This window comes from Calidris pugnax, unplaced genomic scaffold (assembly GCF_001431845.1).
Source record: "Calidris pugnax isolate Ruff unplaced genomic scaffold, ASM143184v1 scaffold42, whole genome shotgun sequence".
NCBI lineage: Eukaryota > Metazoa > Chordata > Aves > Charadriiformes > Scolopacidae > Calidris > Calidris pugnax.
Genome location: NW_015090920.1, coordinates 2,418,659 through 2,439,254, shown reverse-complemented (window position 1 = coordinate 2,439,254; position 20,596 = coordinate 2,418,659). Strand labels below are relative to the sequence as shown.

Sequence of the window (20,596 nt, the reverse complement as noted above, 5' to 3'; positions counted from 1 at the left end):
CGGCCCCATTCATAAACTAGAGAGAGAGGGGCAGCGGCGGGGAGAGACCGGCACACGGCGGCGGAGGAGGAGGAAGAGGAGGAGGAAGAGGAGGAGGAGGAGGAAGGAGGAGGAGAGGCGCAGAAAGTGAGAGCCTCGGCGCGCACTTCTGAGGGGTGGGGAGGGGGAGGAGAAGCCATCCCGGGGCACAGGCAGCGACGCCCTCCCTTCCCGCTCAGGATTAACACACAGTCTGTGCAAAGAAAAAAAAAAAAAAACAACCCAAAAAACAAAACAAAAAAAAAAAAACCAGCCAACCAAAAAAAAAAAAAAACCAACCTCAACCAACCTATCTCTATATCTCTATATCTCCATCTATCTCAAAGCAGTCTGTAGAGAGCTGCAGGACAGGAATGAGAGATCCCAGAGCCAGCGCAGCCGCCTGCGCGTAACGCTGCGCGCCGCCGCCTCCAGCAGGAAAAGGGAGATCAGCAACACCCCCTGACAGCGCGGAGCGGGGCCGGACCCGCACAGCCCCGCCAGACCCGCACATCCCGCCGCTGCCACCGACTGCGAGCCAGAGACAGAGAGAGGGGCAGGCAGACAGACAGACAGACAGACAGAGAGTTCACTCTTCCGCTCTGGGCATTGCTCGCATTCTTCTCCTCCTCCTCCTCCTCTTCTCGCACCGTGTGCGGGTTTAAAACTTCGCTATTTTTTTATTATTAATAATTTTTAATTATTTTTTTTCTTTTTTTTTTCCGCGAGTCCTGGGGAAGTTTGTTTGGTTTTTGTTGGTTTTCTTTCTGTTGTTTGTTTTTTGACCACCACCACCATCATCATCATCATCATCCACCACCAGCAACCACCCAAAACTTTGCTCTCCGGCAGCCCGCGGGGGGCTGCCCGCCGCTCCGCCACCAGCCCGCACTCCTCCTCCTCCTCTTCCTCGCTCCTTTGTGCTTTTTCGGCGTCCTGCCCCATTTTTATTATATCTTTTTTTTAATTTTTTTTTTTTTAAATTAATTTAATTGCCGCTCTACCGCCTTCTTCCCGGAGAGGAGGGTGGTGGTGGTGGGAGGAGGAGGAGGAGGGGGTGTCTGCGATTTGGCCGGTGCCCTCCGCAAAGCTGCAGCCACCGCTAAAGCATTGGATCCCTCAACGTACTGCGAGAGCCCGGTGTACAGCCCGGACCTGTGCCCCAACATGATCGCCGCCCAGGCCAAGCTGGTTTACCAGCTCAACAAATACTACACGGAGCGCTGCCAGGCGCGCAAGGCGGCCATCGCCAAGACCATCCGGGAGGTGTGCAAGGTCGTGTCGGACGTGCTGAAGGAGGTGGAGGTGCAGGAACCGCGTTTCATCAGCTCCCTCAGCGAGATCGACGCCCGTTACGAAGGGCTGGAGGTGATCTCGCCCACCGAGTTCGAGGTGGTGCTCTACCTCAACCAGATGGGGGTCTTCAACTTCGTGGACGACGGCTCCCTGCCGGGCTGCGCCGTCCTCAAGCTGAGCGACGGCCGCAAACGCAGCATGTCCCTCTGGGTGGAGTTCATCACCGCCTCGGGCTACCTCTCCGCCCGCAAAATCCGCTCCCGTTTCCAAACCCTGGTAGCCCAAGCCGTGGATAAGTGCAGCTACCGGGACGTGGTGAAGATGATCGCCGACACCAGCGAGGTGAAGCTCCGCATCCGGGAGCGTTACGTGGTGCAGATCACCCCGGCTTTCAAATGCACGGGGATCTGGCCCCGCAGCGCGGCTCAGTGGCCCATGCCGCACATCCCCTGGCCCGGTCCCAACCGGGTGGCCGAGGTGAAGGCGGAGGGCTTCAACCTCCTCTCCAAGGAGTGCTACTCGCTGACGGGCAAGCAGAGCTCGGCCGAGAGCGACGCCTGGGTGCTGCAGTTCGGGGAGGCCGAGAACCGGCTGCTGATGGGGGGCTGCAGGAACAAGTGCCTCTCGGTGCTGAAGACCCTGAGGGACCGGCACTTGGAGCTACCGGGTCAACCCCTCAACAACTACCACATGAAGACCTTGCTGCTCTACGAATGCGAGAAACACCCCCGGGAGACCGACTGGGACGAGGCGTGCTTGGGGGACCGGCTGAACGGCATCCTCCTGCAGCTCATCTCCTGCCTGCAGTGCCGCCGCTGCCCCCACTATTTCCTGCCCAACCTAGACCTCTTCCAGGGCAAACCCCACTCGGCCCTGGAAAGCGCTGCCAAACAGACCTGGAGGCTGGCCAGGGAAATCCTCACCAATCCCAAAAGCCTCGACAAGCTATAGGGGTTAACACACATCTCCCCCCCCCGAACCCCCTCTCCCAACAACAAACAACACCTCACCCTCCGTAAACAACAACAACAGCGCCTTGAAAAACCTTGTTATCTTTTTTTTTTTTTTTTTTAATTTAACGCCAAAAAATCTACCCGAACGACGGAAAGAGGCGGCGAAAGAAAGGCGCCCCCCCCATCATCCCTCCCCATCCCTCCCCACCTGCAGCTCGGCCTTTTTAAAAACTTGCGGACTCTCGCACGGAAGAAGGGAAGAGCCTCCCCCCCCATCCCCATCCCTCCGACTCCGGTCCTCCGCTGTGAATTTTTAAAAAAAAGTCACAAAAAGAGAAGCAATCGGACTTTTGCGACCTCAAAACGAAACCCGAAAGGTACATTCTTTTTTTTTTTTTTTTTTTTTTTTTTTCCCTCCTTCTCTCCTAATCCGTGTATAGTCCTTTTCTTATTCTTTCTCTCTCTCTCGTTTGCCTGAATGTTGTCACCAAGTGAAAAAAAAAATTATTTAACTATATGTACAAATTTCCCTTTAAAAAAGAAAAAAAGACAAAAAAGTTTTACTGATGTTAAATGTATTTCGGTGCCAAGGTCAGATAATGTGCCCCCACAACTGACTTGTTGCAAATAGTAATAAAAATATTACTTTAACTTTACGCTGACTTTTCGTGAATGGTTCTTAAATTCAGGCAAGTAGATTCTTTTTAATTCGTTTTAAAAGAAACGGAAACGTGAGATGTAAAGCGAAGCTGAACGCGACACCTTAGCCTGGCATTTTCCCTGACGTTTTCTAAACTTCCCTCTAGTTTCTAGAAAAAAACTAAGAAAAAAAACCTCGTCTATTCTGTCGTTCGGCGTGTGACAACATCTGCCCTATTTCGGGGACTTTAAACTTCCCCTCTAAATTTTGGGGAATGTGCGGAGCGTCGCACAGCAGCTCGCCAGAATTTAGACAGAACCGATTCCCTACCCTACGGTCCTCATCTTTATTTTTTTTTTCCTTTATATTTTTCTTTTCTTTTTTTTTAAATTTATTTTTGGCAAACCAAGCGCTTGTATTTCGTTTTATAAATTCAGCCCTATAGCCTGTCGCTTCCCAGGAGGAAGGCGCTCTCCCTCTGACTGTGACACGAAGGAGGGATAGATCCAGCCTGAATAATTAATGCGCTTTACAGCAAAACGCTCGATATTTTTTTTTTTTTTAAAAAGAAAAAACCAAAACCCAAACATTTGTTTTCCCCGTTTTTTTTTTTTTAAGTACAGCAGAAAATCGCCCCAGAGCGTAGCCGGAGGAGCAGATAAGCGACCCGGGAGGAAAGACCCCCCCATCCTACATGAACCACCCGCTCCTTCTCCCCCCATCCCTTCTATTTTGGAGCCGTAGCGAGTTAAGTTTAAGTTTAAGTTTGCTCGGGACGATTTAGAAGGATTTGCAGGGTTGTTTTTGCTTTTTTCTTTTTATCGGGAACGCCTTTTAAGCTTTAAAACCCTTCCCCTTATCCGCCCCAGCCGCCCGAAAGATTTCCAAGCCGGCTCCCAGATTCGGACAAATTTTCGTGTCTTTTCGAGGCGGCTAAAAATAAAATTAATTTTAAAAAAATCGAAGTTTTTGCCCCAAAGGATTACTTCCGTTTCTTTGCGGACGGATCCGGAAAAGAAATAACCATTCAAATTTGAGCTGCTTTTTGGTTTTTTAAGTTCAAAACCGAACGGAGCAGCCCCAGCAGCAGCCCCGGGGAAGGAGCCTCCGGCGGGGGCGGGGAGGGGGGGAACCGGCCCCGGGAGCTCCCCCGGTGTCTCCCGGAGCCCCTCCGAGCCCCGCTCCCGGGCTCACCTGGCCAAAACGGGCTTTAGAGCCCCCGGGGCTACCCTTTCCTTCGGGAAACAAGCCCCGGAGTTAGAGAGTATAAACTCTGATCTTATCGCCGCGGCAGGTTTTGCCTTCGGGAACTTGTCATCGTGTTTTCTTTTCGGTAGTTTAGACAAATATACAAGGAGCTTAAAATTTATCAAAGAGATGAAGCCTCATTAATTAAACGGGCCTTCTTCTGAGCTACAGAGGATTAAGATATGATTATTTTATTTTTTTTTCCCCCCCAAGGGGTATTTTCTGCAGCAGGTCCCGCTCTCAAGGTGCAGCGGGTGGGGCAGGGAGGCGTTAACGCCTGGCGAGCAGACTAGAAGGAAGCTTGTTTGGTTTTTAAAATAAAAATATTCCGATTTTATTTCTAGCACCCTCCCCACGCCGACTAGAGACATTACAAAAGGCTGTGTTTTGTTTTGGTTTTTTTTAAGACCTCCAGCTAAAGCAGCATCCCAGTAGAAGGTAAAAGGTGCAGCCTGTATTTCACGTAACCAACTCCTTTTACAGGAACCGTAGAAGGTAAAAGGTGCAGCCTGTATTTCAACTCCTTTTACAGGAACTCAAATAAAATGCAGAATTAAAGATACAAGTCAAACCAAACCAGAACGCCTGCTACTCCCAGTTTAAGAACAGATAACTCAGAAACAGGAGAAAAGAAAGCAAGCTGAATATACGTTGTATGCCAGTGTCCCCATAAAAGATGTAAGAGGAATGGTAAGAATTAGGAACCGTGCTCAAACCTCTTATGTGCTAAGCAGGGAAAACAAAACAAAAAAAGAAGCAGAATAATTCAGATCTGTACGACTTTTCTCATGCTAATGCAATGAACGGAGCAGAACATTTCAAATGGAAAATGCAATACAGTAACATATCGAACCGTGTTTACATTTTATATTTATATCTCTTTTCCCGCTAACTCTTTTAAAAGAAACACCGTGGAAGGAGTAAGCATTTCAAAATTTTAAGAGCTATCTCACGCTTGAAATAATTCCAAAAATATTGCAAAAATACTTCAGGACCAAAAGAAAAGTTAAATCTCATTTATGGCATCACATAAAAAAAAAAAAAAAAAGTATCACAATTCCAGTTAATTGTTTATATTAAATTCTCGTTCTAAGAATCCGAGAGTGTTGGTTTTTAAAATAAATTTCTTCCTTGATAGGATTTGATAATCCCAGCCTCCAGACCCACTGATGCCATTTTTAATACAGACAAGAGCAATTTACTCAATAGGAACAAAGAACTGAACTGGTGCTTAACACACAAGGTATTCTCTCCAGACAAGCAGAAAACCACTACTCCTTCCAGTGACTTTTTCCCCCCCTCACAAAGACATTATTACCTTGTTTAACGTTCAGCAGATATTTAAAAAACAAAGCAAGAGCTATCACCGTGCTTAAATTGGGATGGGAGACTATTTACCAACCATGTCATACTTTTGAAATGTGGCTGTAAGGCTGTAGAAAGCATTCAAGTGCAACCTCATTAAGCTAATCACACAATATACCGCCTTGGAAATAGGGATTTTACTGAAGGTTACTAATTTTAAAGCAAACACCAGTAATCAAGTAACTCCGAGCAAATAAAGTTTGTGGGGAAATTTGCGAGTCGGTTCAGAAAGGGATTTTAAAAGGGCAATTATGTTTTCTGTTTGGGCACAATAAATAATAACAGGCCCTGTAAAATCTGTTAGGGAATAATACAACACAGAAACACTGAAAACTGGGGAGTGGAGGAAGTTTAGCGCTACGTTACGCTGGCATCAGATAAAAAAATAAAATAGGAAAGTAAAACAAAGCATTTGGGCTAAAAGCCTCCTTGAACTTTTCCAGCGTTCACACAGGCCTGTGATTCAAGATGTCTTTATTTAAGAAGCCTCCCTGGAGCTTTATTCCCAAGCAAGCAAATTAACATTCAAGTAGGGTCGAATTGTGGGAGGGGGAAAAAAAGGAGCAGGAAAGGAGGTGTCACCTGCCCCAAGTTTCAGTAACATCCACGGTCAATCGCAAACTTATTAAAGCAGGAACGCGGCGGCCCAACAGAGCTAAGGAAGTCGAGTGAAGAATTAAAGGTCTTGGGTAATTTGTCATCATCTCTCAGAGCTCAGGGTCAACGATCTCTTACCTTTGGGTCGATTTTCTTAAAACTGGGATCTTCTTCATCCACCTCAAAGTAGAGCTCAGAAAGAGTGATGGAAAGAGTGCCTTTCACCACTACCGAGGGGGCCACGAGCTGAGCTGGCGTGCTTAGGGCAACTGGACCTGCCAAAGAGGGAGAACAGCAACAGTTTTCAAACCAGAAAAGAGCAGGAGTGCAAATTATTTGCTTTTCAAGCCTAGGAGATTAAAATAAATAAAGTGAAGAGCGCAGCTCTTCCTTAAAAAGCAAAACTCTTTTTTTGTTTTTTTTTTTTTCCCCCCCCTTCCCGGAAGAGAACATATGTAATAGATTTACAGTGTCTCTGGGCTGCCCAACGTTGAAGCAGCTAAAATTGCAAACCGATGCACACATTCTACGTGCCAGAGCTGGCTTTAGCATGCCAGTATAAGGCTTTTTACTTTTATTTTCCAGAAACTTGGAGAATTGCATAGCTTGTGTGACGTGCAGTACAGAGAGCGCGCACACCGACGCTGCAAACCTTCCTGTGTTCTTCAGGCAGGGGAGAGTTTCCCCAAAATCCACAGAGATGAACACAGCAGCCAAAGCTCAAAGTTGCCTGAGTGTCAGGCCATTCCCTCACGGATGCTAGGAATCTATTGTTGAGGTTAGGGATGATGTTTGCAGAGCCTAAAGTGAAATGTTTGAAAGATGCTTTCGATTCCCCCGTTAAATATTGCTCAAGGATTCCACGCGGCGTTAGTGCAGCTCGGGGACTGTGGGAGTAAACAGCTGGAGGGTTGGTTTCCAACCCAATGAATTTTTATTGGAATAATCACATCTCCACAGGGCTTATCACGGGGACAAATCAGACTACTACCCAAAACAATAGGTTCAGCATAGATCCGACAATGCAGAACCTCTTGTATAAACTAACACCTACAGAAAGCAACCCGGTTAGGTTTGTCATCCAGCTGATTAAGAGGTAAGGAAATGAAGTTACTTTGGCTGCAGGATTATCTGACTTTTGCAAAAACCAGTGGAAGAGGTGGAAGTGACACAGACAATTTTGTTTTAATAAAGCGTCTATAAATGAGGTACACACGTCCAGGTAATCAACGTGAGAAGAACTGACAAAAAATTCAGATGAATTGTCATTTCCATCGATTGTTAGGAGGGTGATGGTCCTTAATCTCGCATCAATCTCAATGTGTGCCACTAGGACAAAAGAAGAGATGCTCTGCTGAGATCAGAGCAGCTTTGCCCTCTATTCCCAACGTACAAATACATTGTGTTTGCAGATGGGCACGAGATAGCTGCGGAACTGCCATGATTTCCCAAAGCTCACCCCCACAAATGGATGAAATAAGCAGCTATGTGTTCTTTTGCTGTCTCCCTTTGCCCTCTGTACATTAGCATGTAATCCAGAGGAGAAATAACATTTTTTCAATCACTTGCAGACATTCAATTACAGGGCAAGCAGACAGCTGCAGAAGCTGGGGCAGTCCAGGTCCTGGAGAAGACCCCCTGACAATTTCCACTTCATTTCTAACCCACACCACTTTATTAGTGAGGATTACTTCTTAATCCTATTGCCATTGTCGAGATTATATAATTAAACTCCCCTTTCACCTCTATTACAGTATGAATGTATTACTCGACCCAATGAATGAATAATAAAAGAGAAGGAAACAGGGAGAAGGCTGTTGAGAAGGAAGCTGGAGGTAGAAAGGAAAAGAAAAAAATCACACAGAGAAAATGCCATTGCATTATTCTCCTGTTACTTTATTTTACTTCGCTACGCAGGGTTTCTTTTTTTCATTGTGCTGCATTTTTTAACTTTGCTTTTAAAAAATAAGAGTGGAAAGCAGTTCAGGGATAAGCAAACGGCTAATAAATAATAACTTCCAGTAATTTCACTGAATTATCATATGTATGATATGTATCAATGTAAGCTTTTACTACTAGCTTCTCAGGGAACCAGAATTATCCAAAAAATGATATTTTTTTCTTAAGTAAATGCACACAGGATACCAGCTGAGAAGTTTGCAATTTTCCCTTGTAAAACCCACATTCCTCAAATAACGATGGAGACGTTTTATAACCCCCAGCCCCTGAGCTGAGGAGGTGACTCTGTTTTCACATTTTGAAGGGTAGGGGAATGGACCCGATCTGCTCAGATCCCAACCTCAGCAAAGGTTGCATGCAACTCAGTAAAATTAATTAAGTTCAAAGATTTTAAGTACTACTTCTTCTGAAAAAAAAAAAAAAAAAGAAGTGAAGGTTAATACTACTCTGGTGTGTGGAGAAGGGACTTCGATGGGGGAACGGCAAGGGGTTTGAAGGAGTTAAATCCATTCAGTGTATGCAGATCCTTCAAACTCAAGTAAATAACCAATACCTATAATGTTGTAAAATCAGCAAAAAATTAAAATTCTGCCCTTAACTGCAGACAACTTGCCTGACTGTCCACTAGGTCTTAATTTGAGGAGGTGATGTGAGGAGTGGAACAAGGTCAAAAACAAAGAAAGGAAGCTCTTTTCACCGTAAAAAAAAAAAAAAAAAAGAAGTGAAGGTTAATACTACTCTGGTGTGTGGAGAAGGGACTTCGATGGGGGAACGGCAAGGGGTTTGAAGGAGTTAAATCCATTCAGTGTATGCAGATCCTTCAAACTCAAGTAAATAACCAATACCTATAATGTTGTAAAATCAGCAAAAAATTAAAATTCTGCTTTTAACTGCAGACAACTTGCCTGACTGTCCACTAGGTCTTAATTTGAGGAGGTGATGTGAGGAGTGGAACAAGGTCAAAAACAAAGAAAGGAAGCTCTTTTCACCGTAGAGCTACTTTCTCTAAGGAGGGGTTCCCAGAACACAGACTTCTCCTGGGGAAGCAGGAAGGTTACAAAAGCCAGAGAAAGAAAACACACAACTCCCCTGAAGTAAACCCTCAGCATCTGAGGTGCACGGAAAATGAGCTTAATGACCCAATTATGGGAAGGAACAATCAGTGTGTATCCTAAAACACGATTCACAGCATAGCAGGGGAGATCAGAACTTAAAACAGTAAAGGAGCTGAGGAGAAGATTAGATAGCAGGAGTTACCCGTTAAGTTCTCCACTTCTCTTTCCTCCATGAAGGACATGATATCGTCGTCGCCTTCCAAGAGAACCTCACTTTCCAAGTTCTGATTTCCTAAAGCTTGGCTCTTGATGGACTGCTTGCCTTTAACAAGTATATCCTCATCAGGAGCTGAAATAAAAGAGAGACACAGTGCTGTCAGAGGAAACAGTGAGAAAGAAGCGTCATTTTTAAAGAAAAAAAAAAAAAAAAACCCACCAGAAAACTGTTTAGGGCTAGCTGTAAAAAAAAAAAAAAAAAACCACCAGAAAACTGTTTAGGGCTAGCTGCGGGAAGTACCTGTCTTAATCCCCTAATGTTAGGACACATCTAGTTTTAATCCTATTAAGCCTGTTCAAAATTAACTGGAGGTCTCTGCAGAGGTGGAGTTCTCCTGCTGGAAGCCAGATCCTGAGTTTGGTGGCCGGGGGTGGCAGGACGGGGACCGGCACCGGAGGCAGCCAACAGGCTGGGGGGTGGCCAGCACCAGGGAGGGGGGGGTCGGTAAACCCACAGCAGCTGGGGAAATGGAGGGAAGGATTTGGGGGGGGAACACCCCAGGGGTGAGAGGATAGATCCCCCCCCACCCCCGGGGGAGGGGGAGAAGGCGAAGCCCCCGCCGCACCGCCGGAGCCGCAGCCCCGCATCCCTGCGGTGCCGGTCAAACCCCAACCATCCATGGGGCACAGGGAGGTGGAAAAGCATCCCACTCCCTCCCTCTACACTCATCCTGGCCCCCCGGTTTGGGGAGAGGAAGAGAAAAGAAAAGTAGAAATAACCAGCCCCATGGATCACGGGTTGGGGGGGAAGAGAAAAGCCTGCACCTGCTTCCAGGAGGAATAACGCGACGGTACCCGGGCCCTACAAGGCAGGTTTCTGTGCTCACGTGTGTATTTTGGGAATTGAAGAGGAGTAATAAAAGAATAATAATAATAATAATAATCTCATTTTTAGCCAGATTTCAGTGTGATTCCTGCTGGCACATGGTAACTGGGCAGGGAAAGGTACCACAACCCTACCAGAGCTGTGCCAAACCCCAAGGAAGGGTCACCCGGGACTGCTCCTGGGCTCAGCCCTGCTCCGGACACATCCATTTTCATTTCAATTACAAGCTCAAAGCAGCAGAAAAAAAAATAAAAATAATAATAATTAAAAAAGCAATAAAAAAATCCAACCAAAAAAACCACCCCAAAACCCAAAAAAACCCAACCAAACACCCCCTCAAAAAAAAGAAACACCCCACAACCAAGCAAAACAATAAAAAAAAAAAACCCAACACAAAAAACCACAACAAAACACCAGCCCCCAAACCCTCCAAACCAATCAATCTCTTCCTCTATGCACAACCTCCTCAATTGCTGTGCTAAAAGCCCAACCCCAGCAGTGTGTGTGTGTGTATTTTTCAGGGTAGTTATTTTTATGAAGTTGAAAATGAAAGTATGATTTCTTAAAAAAGAAAAAAAAAAAAAGCCCACGGCACAGCCACGTTTGAAAACCATTCCCCAAACACATCAGGACCAACTAACTTCAAGGCACTGCTGGCTGCTCTCTCTGATTGCTGCCATACTCCAGCTGAAGCTGTTCCCCTGGCTTACTTTAAAAATATGTTAATCTGCAAACATTTACAGAAGGCTGCAATTCCCCAGTGGCAATACATAAAGCTTAAATTGTTTAAGTAATTATATGCACATAAATTGCAAATAATAAACTTTTTAATTAAGTGCAAACTAAAAGAGAAGCCCAAACAAACAAACCAACCAACCAACCCCCCAAACCACCAAATACCCTGGTTTTGGTTTATGCCTTGAGCTTAAAAAAAAACCAACCCAAACACCAAAAAAACCCACCCCAATCAGCAAAACAAAAACAAAAAAACCCTCCAAAAAAAACCCCCCACAAACAAAAGGAAGTTTAACTTGACATATAAAACAAAATGCAATTTATGCATGATCCCTTCTCCCCAACCCAGGACCGCCACTTCTAAAGTAAGCCTTTAAAAAGAAATTATTGTAAAGCTTTAACTCCATTGTACAAACACAAGTTTTTCCTTTCTTCTAAAAAGGCGCTGGTGTAAATAATAGCAACTCGGATTCTGGAGTTGTTCAACTCGAGTTGAAAACCTTCTTGTCATGGAAAATATGCAGCTGATACTTAGAAAGGTTTTCCTGTAATTAACTCCCCCTTGAGGATTTTCAGTTAGCAGCAGTAAAATTACCAACAGTATACTAATACACACCACATGCACTGCTCCTCGGTGCCCTACCAGCATTCTCTTCGAGATCAAAAAAGCAAAATAGAACAAAACCATTCCCAGGGATAAAATCAAAGGTCATAAATACTTTTTAAAAAATATTATTTATTTTAATAAAGGCTAACTATATTTATTGTTTCAAAAAACCCCATCTGCACTGTACATACCTGCCATTTTTGTTTCTTTTACTGCAATCTGTGTTATACTGAAGACACTATTTCAGTCTTAAACAGCAATAATTTGAATTGAGAACCAACATCATACTTAGGACAACTCGTCCGAAATAGTGGTGTGTCCTTCAGTGTTTCTATTCAACTCCCACTAAGAAAAATAAAATCAGTAGGGCAACATTCAGGCCAAAGACGACTGGGTAACAGTCCTGGTGACTTATTCTGATTTTATTTCTTTCCCCAATTAACGGTATTATACCCATTGAAAAACACGCATCTTAACACAATTGCCTTTTTCCATTAAAGATTTCAGCTGGTTTAGTCCATTTTGGCACATGTTTGTGCTCTCTTTGCATAGGGGGTTAGTCCCCCCCGTTCCCTGCCGTGCGTGTAACACGTGTGTGCACACAGGGCAGGCCCAGCCTGTCTGCCCAGCTCCAGGCACCAGCTCCAGGAAGGCCAGGAGACATCCCACCAACAACCACCATCTGCTTTTCCTCTGCTGCCTTGAAGAAAGCAACCAACACGCACAAACTCACAGGAGCATCCGGATAAAACTGAGTATATTCATATGGATTCACCTATTTTCTGCAGAGAAATGCACTTAGGTAGGTAGGTCACACTCTAGTTCTCTTTCTGTATTTACTGATTGGAGATACACGGGACGGGGCCTGATGTTGTGTGACATATCAGGTCCCGTGTATGCACGCAGGCATATTCCACTGGATTTTGTATTTTGGGACCCAAACCCTGCTCTGTCACCTCCTGAACCCAAACTGCTCTCTGCCAGGCCTGCCCAGTCTTGGTGGGACCGGAGCTTCTGGCTCCAGACCTGCAGATCTAAGCATACATTCACATCCACCTTTTTGAGATCAAGACCTCAAGGCATGGCCTATGTATTGCACAGGACTTATATACACACACACACACACTATATATATATATTTTATACATATACACACTATATATTATATATAATGTATATTTTGTATACATATTATATATAATGTATATTTTGTATCCATATTATATATAATGTATATTTTGTATCCATATTATATATAATGTATATTTTGTATCCATATTATATATAATGTATATTTTGTATCCATATTATATATAATGTATATTTTGTATCCATATTATATATAATGTATATTTTGTATCCATATTATATATAATGTATATTTTGTATACATATTACATATAATATATATTTTGTATACATATCATCTATATACAGTGCCTGCTGGCAGTGTATTTATCTAGCACAGCCATTTCATTATTAGAATTGATTGTGTGTAATTTCACAGAATCCTTCCCAAACTGCACTATAAGTTTCTTCAGGTAGCTTTTTGCAAACAGATCTCTGCATCTGCAGAGATTCTTTCTAGTTTCACATCTAAAACCAAATAGTTTAGCTTACATTCCAGAACAAGGTTAAGGCATTTGTAGAGTGACAGATTATTTTAAATTGTCTGTCTACAGCTTAACCCTACACGTGAAATACAATTTTGAAAAGCCATTTGAAAAATAAACTACTGGAAATAGAGAAGATACGTAATATTACTTTTTTATTATTTTTTTTTTTTAATGTCTAGTGAATAGAAAAAGCAATTTAGGAAAAAAAAAAAGCATTAAAATGCATTAAAACCCCCTTACTATCTTTTTTTTAATTATTATTATTTTTTAAAAAGGGGCCCCATTCCCCAAGTTTTTAACAAACATCAATAAAACCCAACAAACCGCTTGTTAAAAAGCTCGATATTTTCTAGCAACTAAAGACTCTCACAAAATACCATATTTGGGGGTCAATCTCAAAATACCAACAGGTTTAAAGTACTCTTTTTTTTTTTTTTTTTTCTTTCACCCCTATGTAAGTATTTTGGTCTCATTTCTAAACAGAATAGAGTTAACTCTCCCCATCCTAAATTTTTTCTACCGAATCACCTTCACATCTTTTTTCTTTCCTTCCACCCCTATATAAGTATTTTGGTCTCATTTCTAAACAGAATAGAGTTAACTCTCCCCATCCTAAATTTTTTCTACCGAATCACCTTCACATCTTTTTTCTTTCCTTCCACCCCTATATAAGTATTTTGGTCTCATTTCTAAACAGAATAGAGTTAACTCTTCCCATCCTAAATTTTTTCTACCAAACCACCTTCACATCTTTTTTCTTTCCTTCCCCCACCATACAATACTAGACTGACTTTTATAAATAGCCATTTTGGAAGGATTTTTTTGTTGTTGTTGTTGGGGTTTTTTTTCCCCCCTTTTGAAAAATTACCTAAAGGCTTTTTTTCCCGAGCAAGTTAATGTGAACTTGGGAATGGCAATTAAATTGTCAGAATTAAAAAATTTGTTTTTAACTAGAAGGTAGCCAGAAGTATAGTCATGGGGCTGGTATTGATTGTCTGAACAGAGAACATTAGTCTTCAGGTATTTATTCTGCCACCTCTGCACCAGAGGTTCTCCTTCAAATCAAATCAATCCCTGGAAAAGATTGGTTCTTGCTCCTAAGACACATAACCAGGTTTTTTGTTGTTGTTGTTGTTTTTTTTTTTTCCCCCTTTTGAAAAATTACCTAAAGCCTTTTTTTCCCAAGCAAGTTAATGTGAACTTGGGAATGGCAATTAAATTGTCAGAATTAAAAAATTTGTTTTTAACTAGAAGGTAGCCAGAAGTATAGTCATGGGGCTGGTATTGATTGTCTGAACAGAGAACATTAGTCTTCAGGTATTTATTCTGCCACCTCTGCACCAGAGGTTCTCCTTCAAATCAAATCAATCCCTGGAAAAGATTGGTTCTTGCTCCTAAGACACATAACCAGGCTGCAACGGAGCCGATTGTTGTTGTTGTTCTCTCTGAGCTTTACCCAACAATATCTAGGCTTCTGATTGTTTTGGAATAATTTTCACACTTGCAAATTGTCCTATTTCCTAGGCTGGGAGCTCTTTGGGGTGGAGAATACATCTTGGTTTTATCTGCAAGACACCAAGCAGTTGAGAACGCGTAGCTTCTAAAGAAAAGCGTGCTAAAAGCCATCCTTTCAAGCATGGTCACTGCAATGACACTTTGCCATTATTTAGGCATTATTTTCCCCCTCTCTCCCTTTTGGCAAAACCCTTTATGCCCAGTTTCAGGTTTTGGTTTTGCTCTGTTTTGAGAAAAGCTTAAAGAGGCAGTAGGGAGCCTTTTATTCATTGTTTTAAAACGCCTTTGCTTCAGACACATGCAAAATTAACTGAAATAGAATAATTAATGATAAATTATTGATAAGAAATCATAAAATACTGGAGCAAATATTCTGCGAAGTCTAAGGATATCTACATCATGAAAACAGGGCCTGAAAGTCTGGTTCAAAAAAAAAACCAACCTGAAAATAATTGGATTTTATGACCTGGAATTTGTTAATATTAAAAGTTTATAAACACAATTCAGAAAGAAATAGATGAAATGATCGCTCCAGTTGACCCTTCTAACTGTACCTTCTGTGACTTAAAGGGCACAATTCAGAAAGAAATAGATGAAATGATCTTTCCAGTTGACCCTTCTAACAACTGTGCCTTCTGTGACTTAAAGGAAAAAAAAACCCCACAAAACAAAACACCACCAAAAAACCCAAACCCCAACCTTGCCAAAACCCACAAAAAACTCAACAATGCCTGTATTCCTATACATTATATATAGTTTCCAGTTGAACTTGAATTTGTGCTTTGATCATCTATTTTACGTGTTGCCAGTGGAAGGTCTTGGAACAAGGCAGTTGCGTACGTATGCAGTTAGGCAGATAGTAATTATCTGGATTTTTGGAAATCACATTAAATAATGACTTAGGATAATCTAGAATATTCACTGGATAGACAAAGGTATGGAATGGCAACGGATATCAAAGGCAATATGCAATGAAATTGAGAAAAAAAAAATGACATTAAGAAATTAAATATCACGGATGTCTGTTGAGGATGTGAAATTCTGACCAGAAAGGCAGACAGAAAACAATTACCTCTGTTTAAATTACAGGGTTAACTACCACCTATGCCTCTCACCTACCTGTGAAATAGGGCTATTTTAATTCACTCTTCTTTTGTATGGACAAAAATTGTACTTTTGTCAATTACAAACTGAGTATGACCCACAGCCATTGAAATATAGCACGGAGTAGTGAAATATGAAAGATGGATAATTGTATTACTGCGTGTTTACTTATGGAAGAATTAGTTAAACAAATATTTTGCAGTAAAAATAAAGATCTTTTTCAGTATTTTCATAAACAATATAAAGATTAAACATAAAAATATGAGTAGAATACATAAAATTGTGACAAGATCTATTTAATTTAAACATAATATTAAAGGGGGGCAGTTGTTGTTTATCCATGAAGTATTAAACAGAAAGAAACCTCGTGCCCTTAAAATCCCTGGTGTGGAAACAACACCCAGTATGAAGAGCAACAAGCCCCAAAGCAAAAAGTGGGTTAATTAATTCTACATCTTGTTCCTCTTTCTATAGTGGAAGATATAGGGCTCTCTGAACATTGCTTTCAGATCACTTTATTGACTATTCTCTGTACGGTCATTTATTTTAGAGGACTGATGTCACATTTGGCATTATATCAGCTGACATATTGTAGACATTTTCTTCCAGAAATGGCTCTTTAAGGCTGAGTGCAAGAGGTTAAGATGCCTGATGGAAACTAACTTTACGACAGTTACGTTCTGCTATATTCATACAATAGTCTCTACTAATTTTAAATTAGCATAAAGCTTATGCCTCCACATATAGTATGTGTGTGTATATTTATGCCTCCACATATAGTATGTGTGTGTATGTGTGCATATAAGTATATACAGACCAAACAGAAAAAAAAGGACCTAAATTTGAATTAGCCTATTCAATGACATGTACCTTCAAGGTGAAGGGTACTCAGCTTTAATTGTAAGCAAATTACTTTTAAATATAACATTTTCCTGCCTTAGCAATGTATCTTCATTAGATTGCAAAGGCATAAAATTCTAGACTAAACCCCAAAGTTCACTAGGTTTGGGTGCTTGTTTGTTTGTTTATCTTTTTGGTTTATTATAGAATTATCAAACTGATTATTGTATTAGTTCTGTAAATACATTCCTGTATAACAGACACAGCAGCAGCACGTAGCTGAGTATTATTGTATTAGTTCTGTAAATACATTCCTCTAGAACAGACACAGCAGAGCCCTGACAATAAAATGAGGGGGAAAAAATTGTTAAAAAATGCAATCTCCTTTTTTAAAATCACCAGGTAGAAAATATCATTACCTTGAATGATACTTCAAGTTTCAGCATTTGTTACCATTTTTTCCGTATTAAATTCTTGCAGAAAAACTTGAAGACTTAAACATAAGCAAAGATCTGAATACAGTTTAGCTTTAGCACTGTTGGTTTTTGTTTTTCTTTAATGCATCTGTAATGATAGGCAGATATGTGCTAAGACTAACTGAAATAATTGGGGTGGATTTCTGAAGAGGAAAGATCTTCTGAAGTCACTACGGTATAAATAGGTAATTTACTGCAAGAAAGCATGTCTGGGGATTAATGGCAAAATTGCACCCCCTTTTCTTCTGCTTGGTGAGAACTATATTTGCAATCACTGTATGTAAACTATGTGCTAGGTGCCAGCCCAACAGAGACCTAATGAAAAGGCTTTAACACCAATATTTGTTATGGTGAGTTTATCTTTGTACGGAACGTGTCTGAAAGGCAACGCTAAAAGCCTTTGGGCGTTTGGGACAATTTCCTAGCATCCTCCAGGAAGGAAGGTCTAGTCTCTATTGCCACGTGCTGGAACCTGCTGCTACTGGCTAAGAAGCAGATTTTTAACACTGACCATGTTCTCCGGCGGCTTTTAGCGTGGCTTCAGGATGTGTCGATCCGAGGGGGTTACGCACAAATCGTCGCCGGCGCCGCAAGTCATCCTCCCAGTAGTCGAGGCGCCAGAACTCACGAGGACGACTACAATGAAACAGAGGAGCCACATATGTTAGCAATTATCAAACAGCATGGTAGCACTGAATTTCTGCATAAAGCTCTCCTTGTTTGCGCCGCTTTTGCCTTTTTTTTTTTTTTTTCCCCCTTTTTTTTTTTTTTTTTTTTAACCTCCCCCCTTTCTGCAATCTTTTACTTAGGTATGTCCTTGAAAATAACAATATCACCTTCCAGTCTAAGGAACTCCTTTCCCTTTTTTTTTTTTTCTTTTTTTTTTTTTTTCTTGGAAGGTGAAATGAGCACTAAATACATCATTTTGAAATGAATTGCTGACAGTGTGATCAGTTTCCCCACACTCTAGTGGCATGTGCTCCGATTTCAGCCTCATTTCAGCCTCAGCAGGGCACCTTTCTCAGTGACTGCATTTATAAACCAGAATAGGGAAAAGGCTATTATAAATATGGTATAGCATTACCTATATTAATCAAAGTCTGTCCCCCTTCATTTTTCTTCCTAATTTGTGCCTTTTTGCACAAGGTCAGTAAATCATACCATGAATTCTTGGTCCAGAAAGTGTTAACTTTAATGAATACCTCAGTTACATGGTTATGTATGTGATAATAAAATATTACTCTGTTTAGATGTGCAGGAATTTAATTAAAATAATCTCTTAAAATATTCATTACATTTAGCCCCTGAGGCTTAGAACAACACAAGAAAATGCATTTCTTTTCCATTTACTGTTTTTAAATAAACCATTCCAGGAGAGTGAAACAGCAATCTATTTTCGAGCAAATCAGATTGGATTTCTGGTTTATGTAGTCGTGTTTTTACATTTAATTAAAAACTACATGTTATGATGTGTAATAATTGCTATATCGAAGGCATACTTTTAAAAAAATTACATCTAGAAAAGGTTATATCAAATTCATTCTTTTCCATTGTATGCTTCAAATATACATAGATCTTTTTAATATGGTCATATACAAGTGCCAGTTACTATCTTGTTACGATCATGAATTAATGCCACTGTAAAACAGTATTTTAGCCCAGAGAATGTATAAAAAAAAAATGCCAATTTCAGGTATAGCAAATAAACAAGCAGAAAATGCCTGAAGCAGAGAATAGCCATGGTAGCCTGAAAACGCCTACGCCCAAATTAAAACCCACTGATTGCGTTTGTTAACATAGCTGCTATTAAAACAATGGATGAAAATGCAGATATATTCCATTTCTGGTCCAGGAGGCAATAGAAAGTATACCTGTCAACACTGACAAAGGAAAAGCCACAACCAATTTAGAGATCACAATGTTAAAAATACTTGGTATCTACGTTCTTCGTTTCAAGGTCTAGAGGCAAAAATGAGTTTTATTTAAGGTCCATCAAGGTTTCCAACAAACATGGCAACAAAAGCCAGAATAATTTGCCTAACCCTACTCTCAAACGCAATTTGTAGGCGTTAAAAATTGTGACTGAAAATAATCTTATAAAACAGAGAGTGTCTTTGCATCTCCCTTCATTAAAATTCTATGCCTTTTTTTCTAACACCAAAGCAAAGGCAGTGCTATTCTTCATCTTCGTGATTCCATACTTTCAGAAAAATCCTAAAGTACAGGAATCAAACGCCCCAGTATCTTATTTTCACACTTTGTGTGTGTCACAATCAGGCTGTAATTTGAATGCTTTCTGAAATCCAGCGATTTTGGAACAATTAACCAAACAAAAACTATAAACCAGAGGAAGACAGGGGTTTATTCGAAGGTCGATTAATAACTTAAAATTCTCCATTAGCGATCGCAGCAAACAGGCAGAACACAGCTGGCTATATGCATGCCTTTGATAGTCGTAGAGCATGGCTAGGCACTTCATCATTCTGCCTTCCTACATTTATCTGTTAAAATTATTATCAAATATCAGCCAGGATGCAGTCGTGAATCACAGCCCTGCTCCTCGTCTTCAGGGGAATGATACAATGAGGGTCTATTCATCAGGGTGGCAATCGGCACAAGTAATTAGTTCCCTAGACTGAGATCTCCTACAAAGCTTATTTTAGCCAGTGCCACAAACATATGACAATGAAAAGCTAATGGAAGCCGCTAAAATTTGTTAACCTCTTCTGCCATCAATCCTTCTGCTCTTCCGTGCTACAGTATTATGCAAAGCTGGTAAATTATTAATTTGTCATTCATCTATCTTTCTGCAGTTTTGATAGAATTAAGCGATGCCATTCTTCCGGGTAACAATTACAATTACACTACGTTAAAAAAACTAGGCTAAAATTATTAGAAAAATAGGTAACAGTGATTAGGCACAAAGTATTACCCTGAAACATAATATATCTTTAGTCCCCTGCTTTGATTTTCAGTTCGGCATAGGATGCCATCTCCTTCACCAGTGCACTGATTATTCACAAACAACAACATATCAACTATTAGATGGTATATTTGGGGTATTTATAACTATTGGCAACCACTGCATTACGAGGTCAAAAAAAACCCCAAAAAACCCAAACCAAACACAACATCACACCTACTCTCTACACACAGAAAAATATCTAAGAAAAAACCCCCACAGCCAAAAATAAACACCTAATGAGAAGTGAGTCATTTTGGAAGGTGGCTACCGGGACAAATGCATATTGGTGCCAACATCAGGCAGAACACCATGGAGCTGCTCTAGAAACAACTAGGTTAACTAGTCATGGATTAACCCCTGCAGTCCCAGCCCCAAAAGGCAAGACTTGGTACCTCTACAGCCAGAGGGAGACAGACACAAATACTGCTCCTGGTCGGGCAGAACCGGCTGCTGAAGGAGCCACGGATCACGAAGCAAAGGGGCAAGTAAACAGATTTTTGGGTAG

General features: G+C 41.3%; 2 protein-coding genes across 2 annotated transcripts in view; one reads left to right on the top strand and one right to left on the bottom strand.

Moving 5' to 3' along the window:
* Positions 1–20,596, bottom strand: part of LRBA (LPS-responsive vesicle trafficking, beach and anchor containing) — a 464,550-nt gene that overhangs the window by 210,694 nt on the left and 233,260 nt on the right. Inside the window, exons 37-39 of the mRNA XM_014950036.1 lie at positions 17,638–17,762; positions 9,334–9,480; positions 6,256–6,392 (exon numbers count right to left, since the gene is read on the bottom strand). Coding sequence (XP_014805522.1) covers positions 6,256–6,392; positions 9,334–9,480; positions 17,638–17,762 — 409 coding nt within the window. The remainder of the gene's footprint in view (positions 1–6,255; positions 6,393–9,333; positions 9,481–17,637; positions 17,763–20,596) is intronic.
* Positions 810–2,671, top strand: MAB21L2 (mab-21-like 2 (C. elegans)). Its single transcript, XM_014950035.1, has one exon. The coding sequence runs from the start codon at positions 1,186–1,188 to the stop codon at positions 2,263–2,265; it is 1,080 nt and encodes a 359-aa protein (XP_014805521.1). The 5' UTR covers positions 810–1,185; the 3' UTR covers positions 2,266–2,671.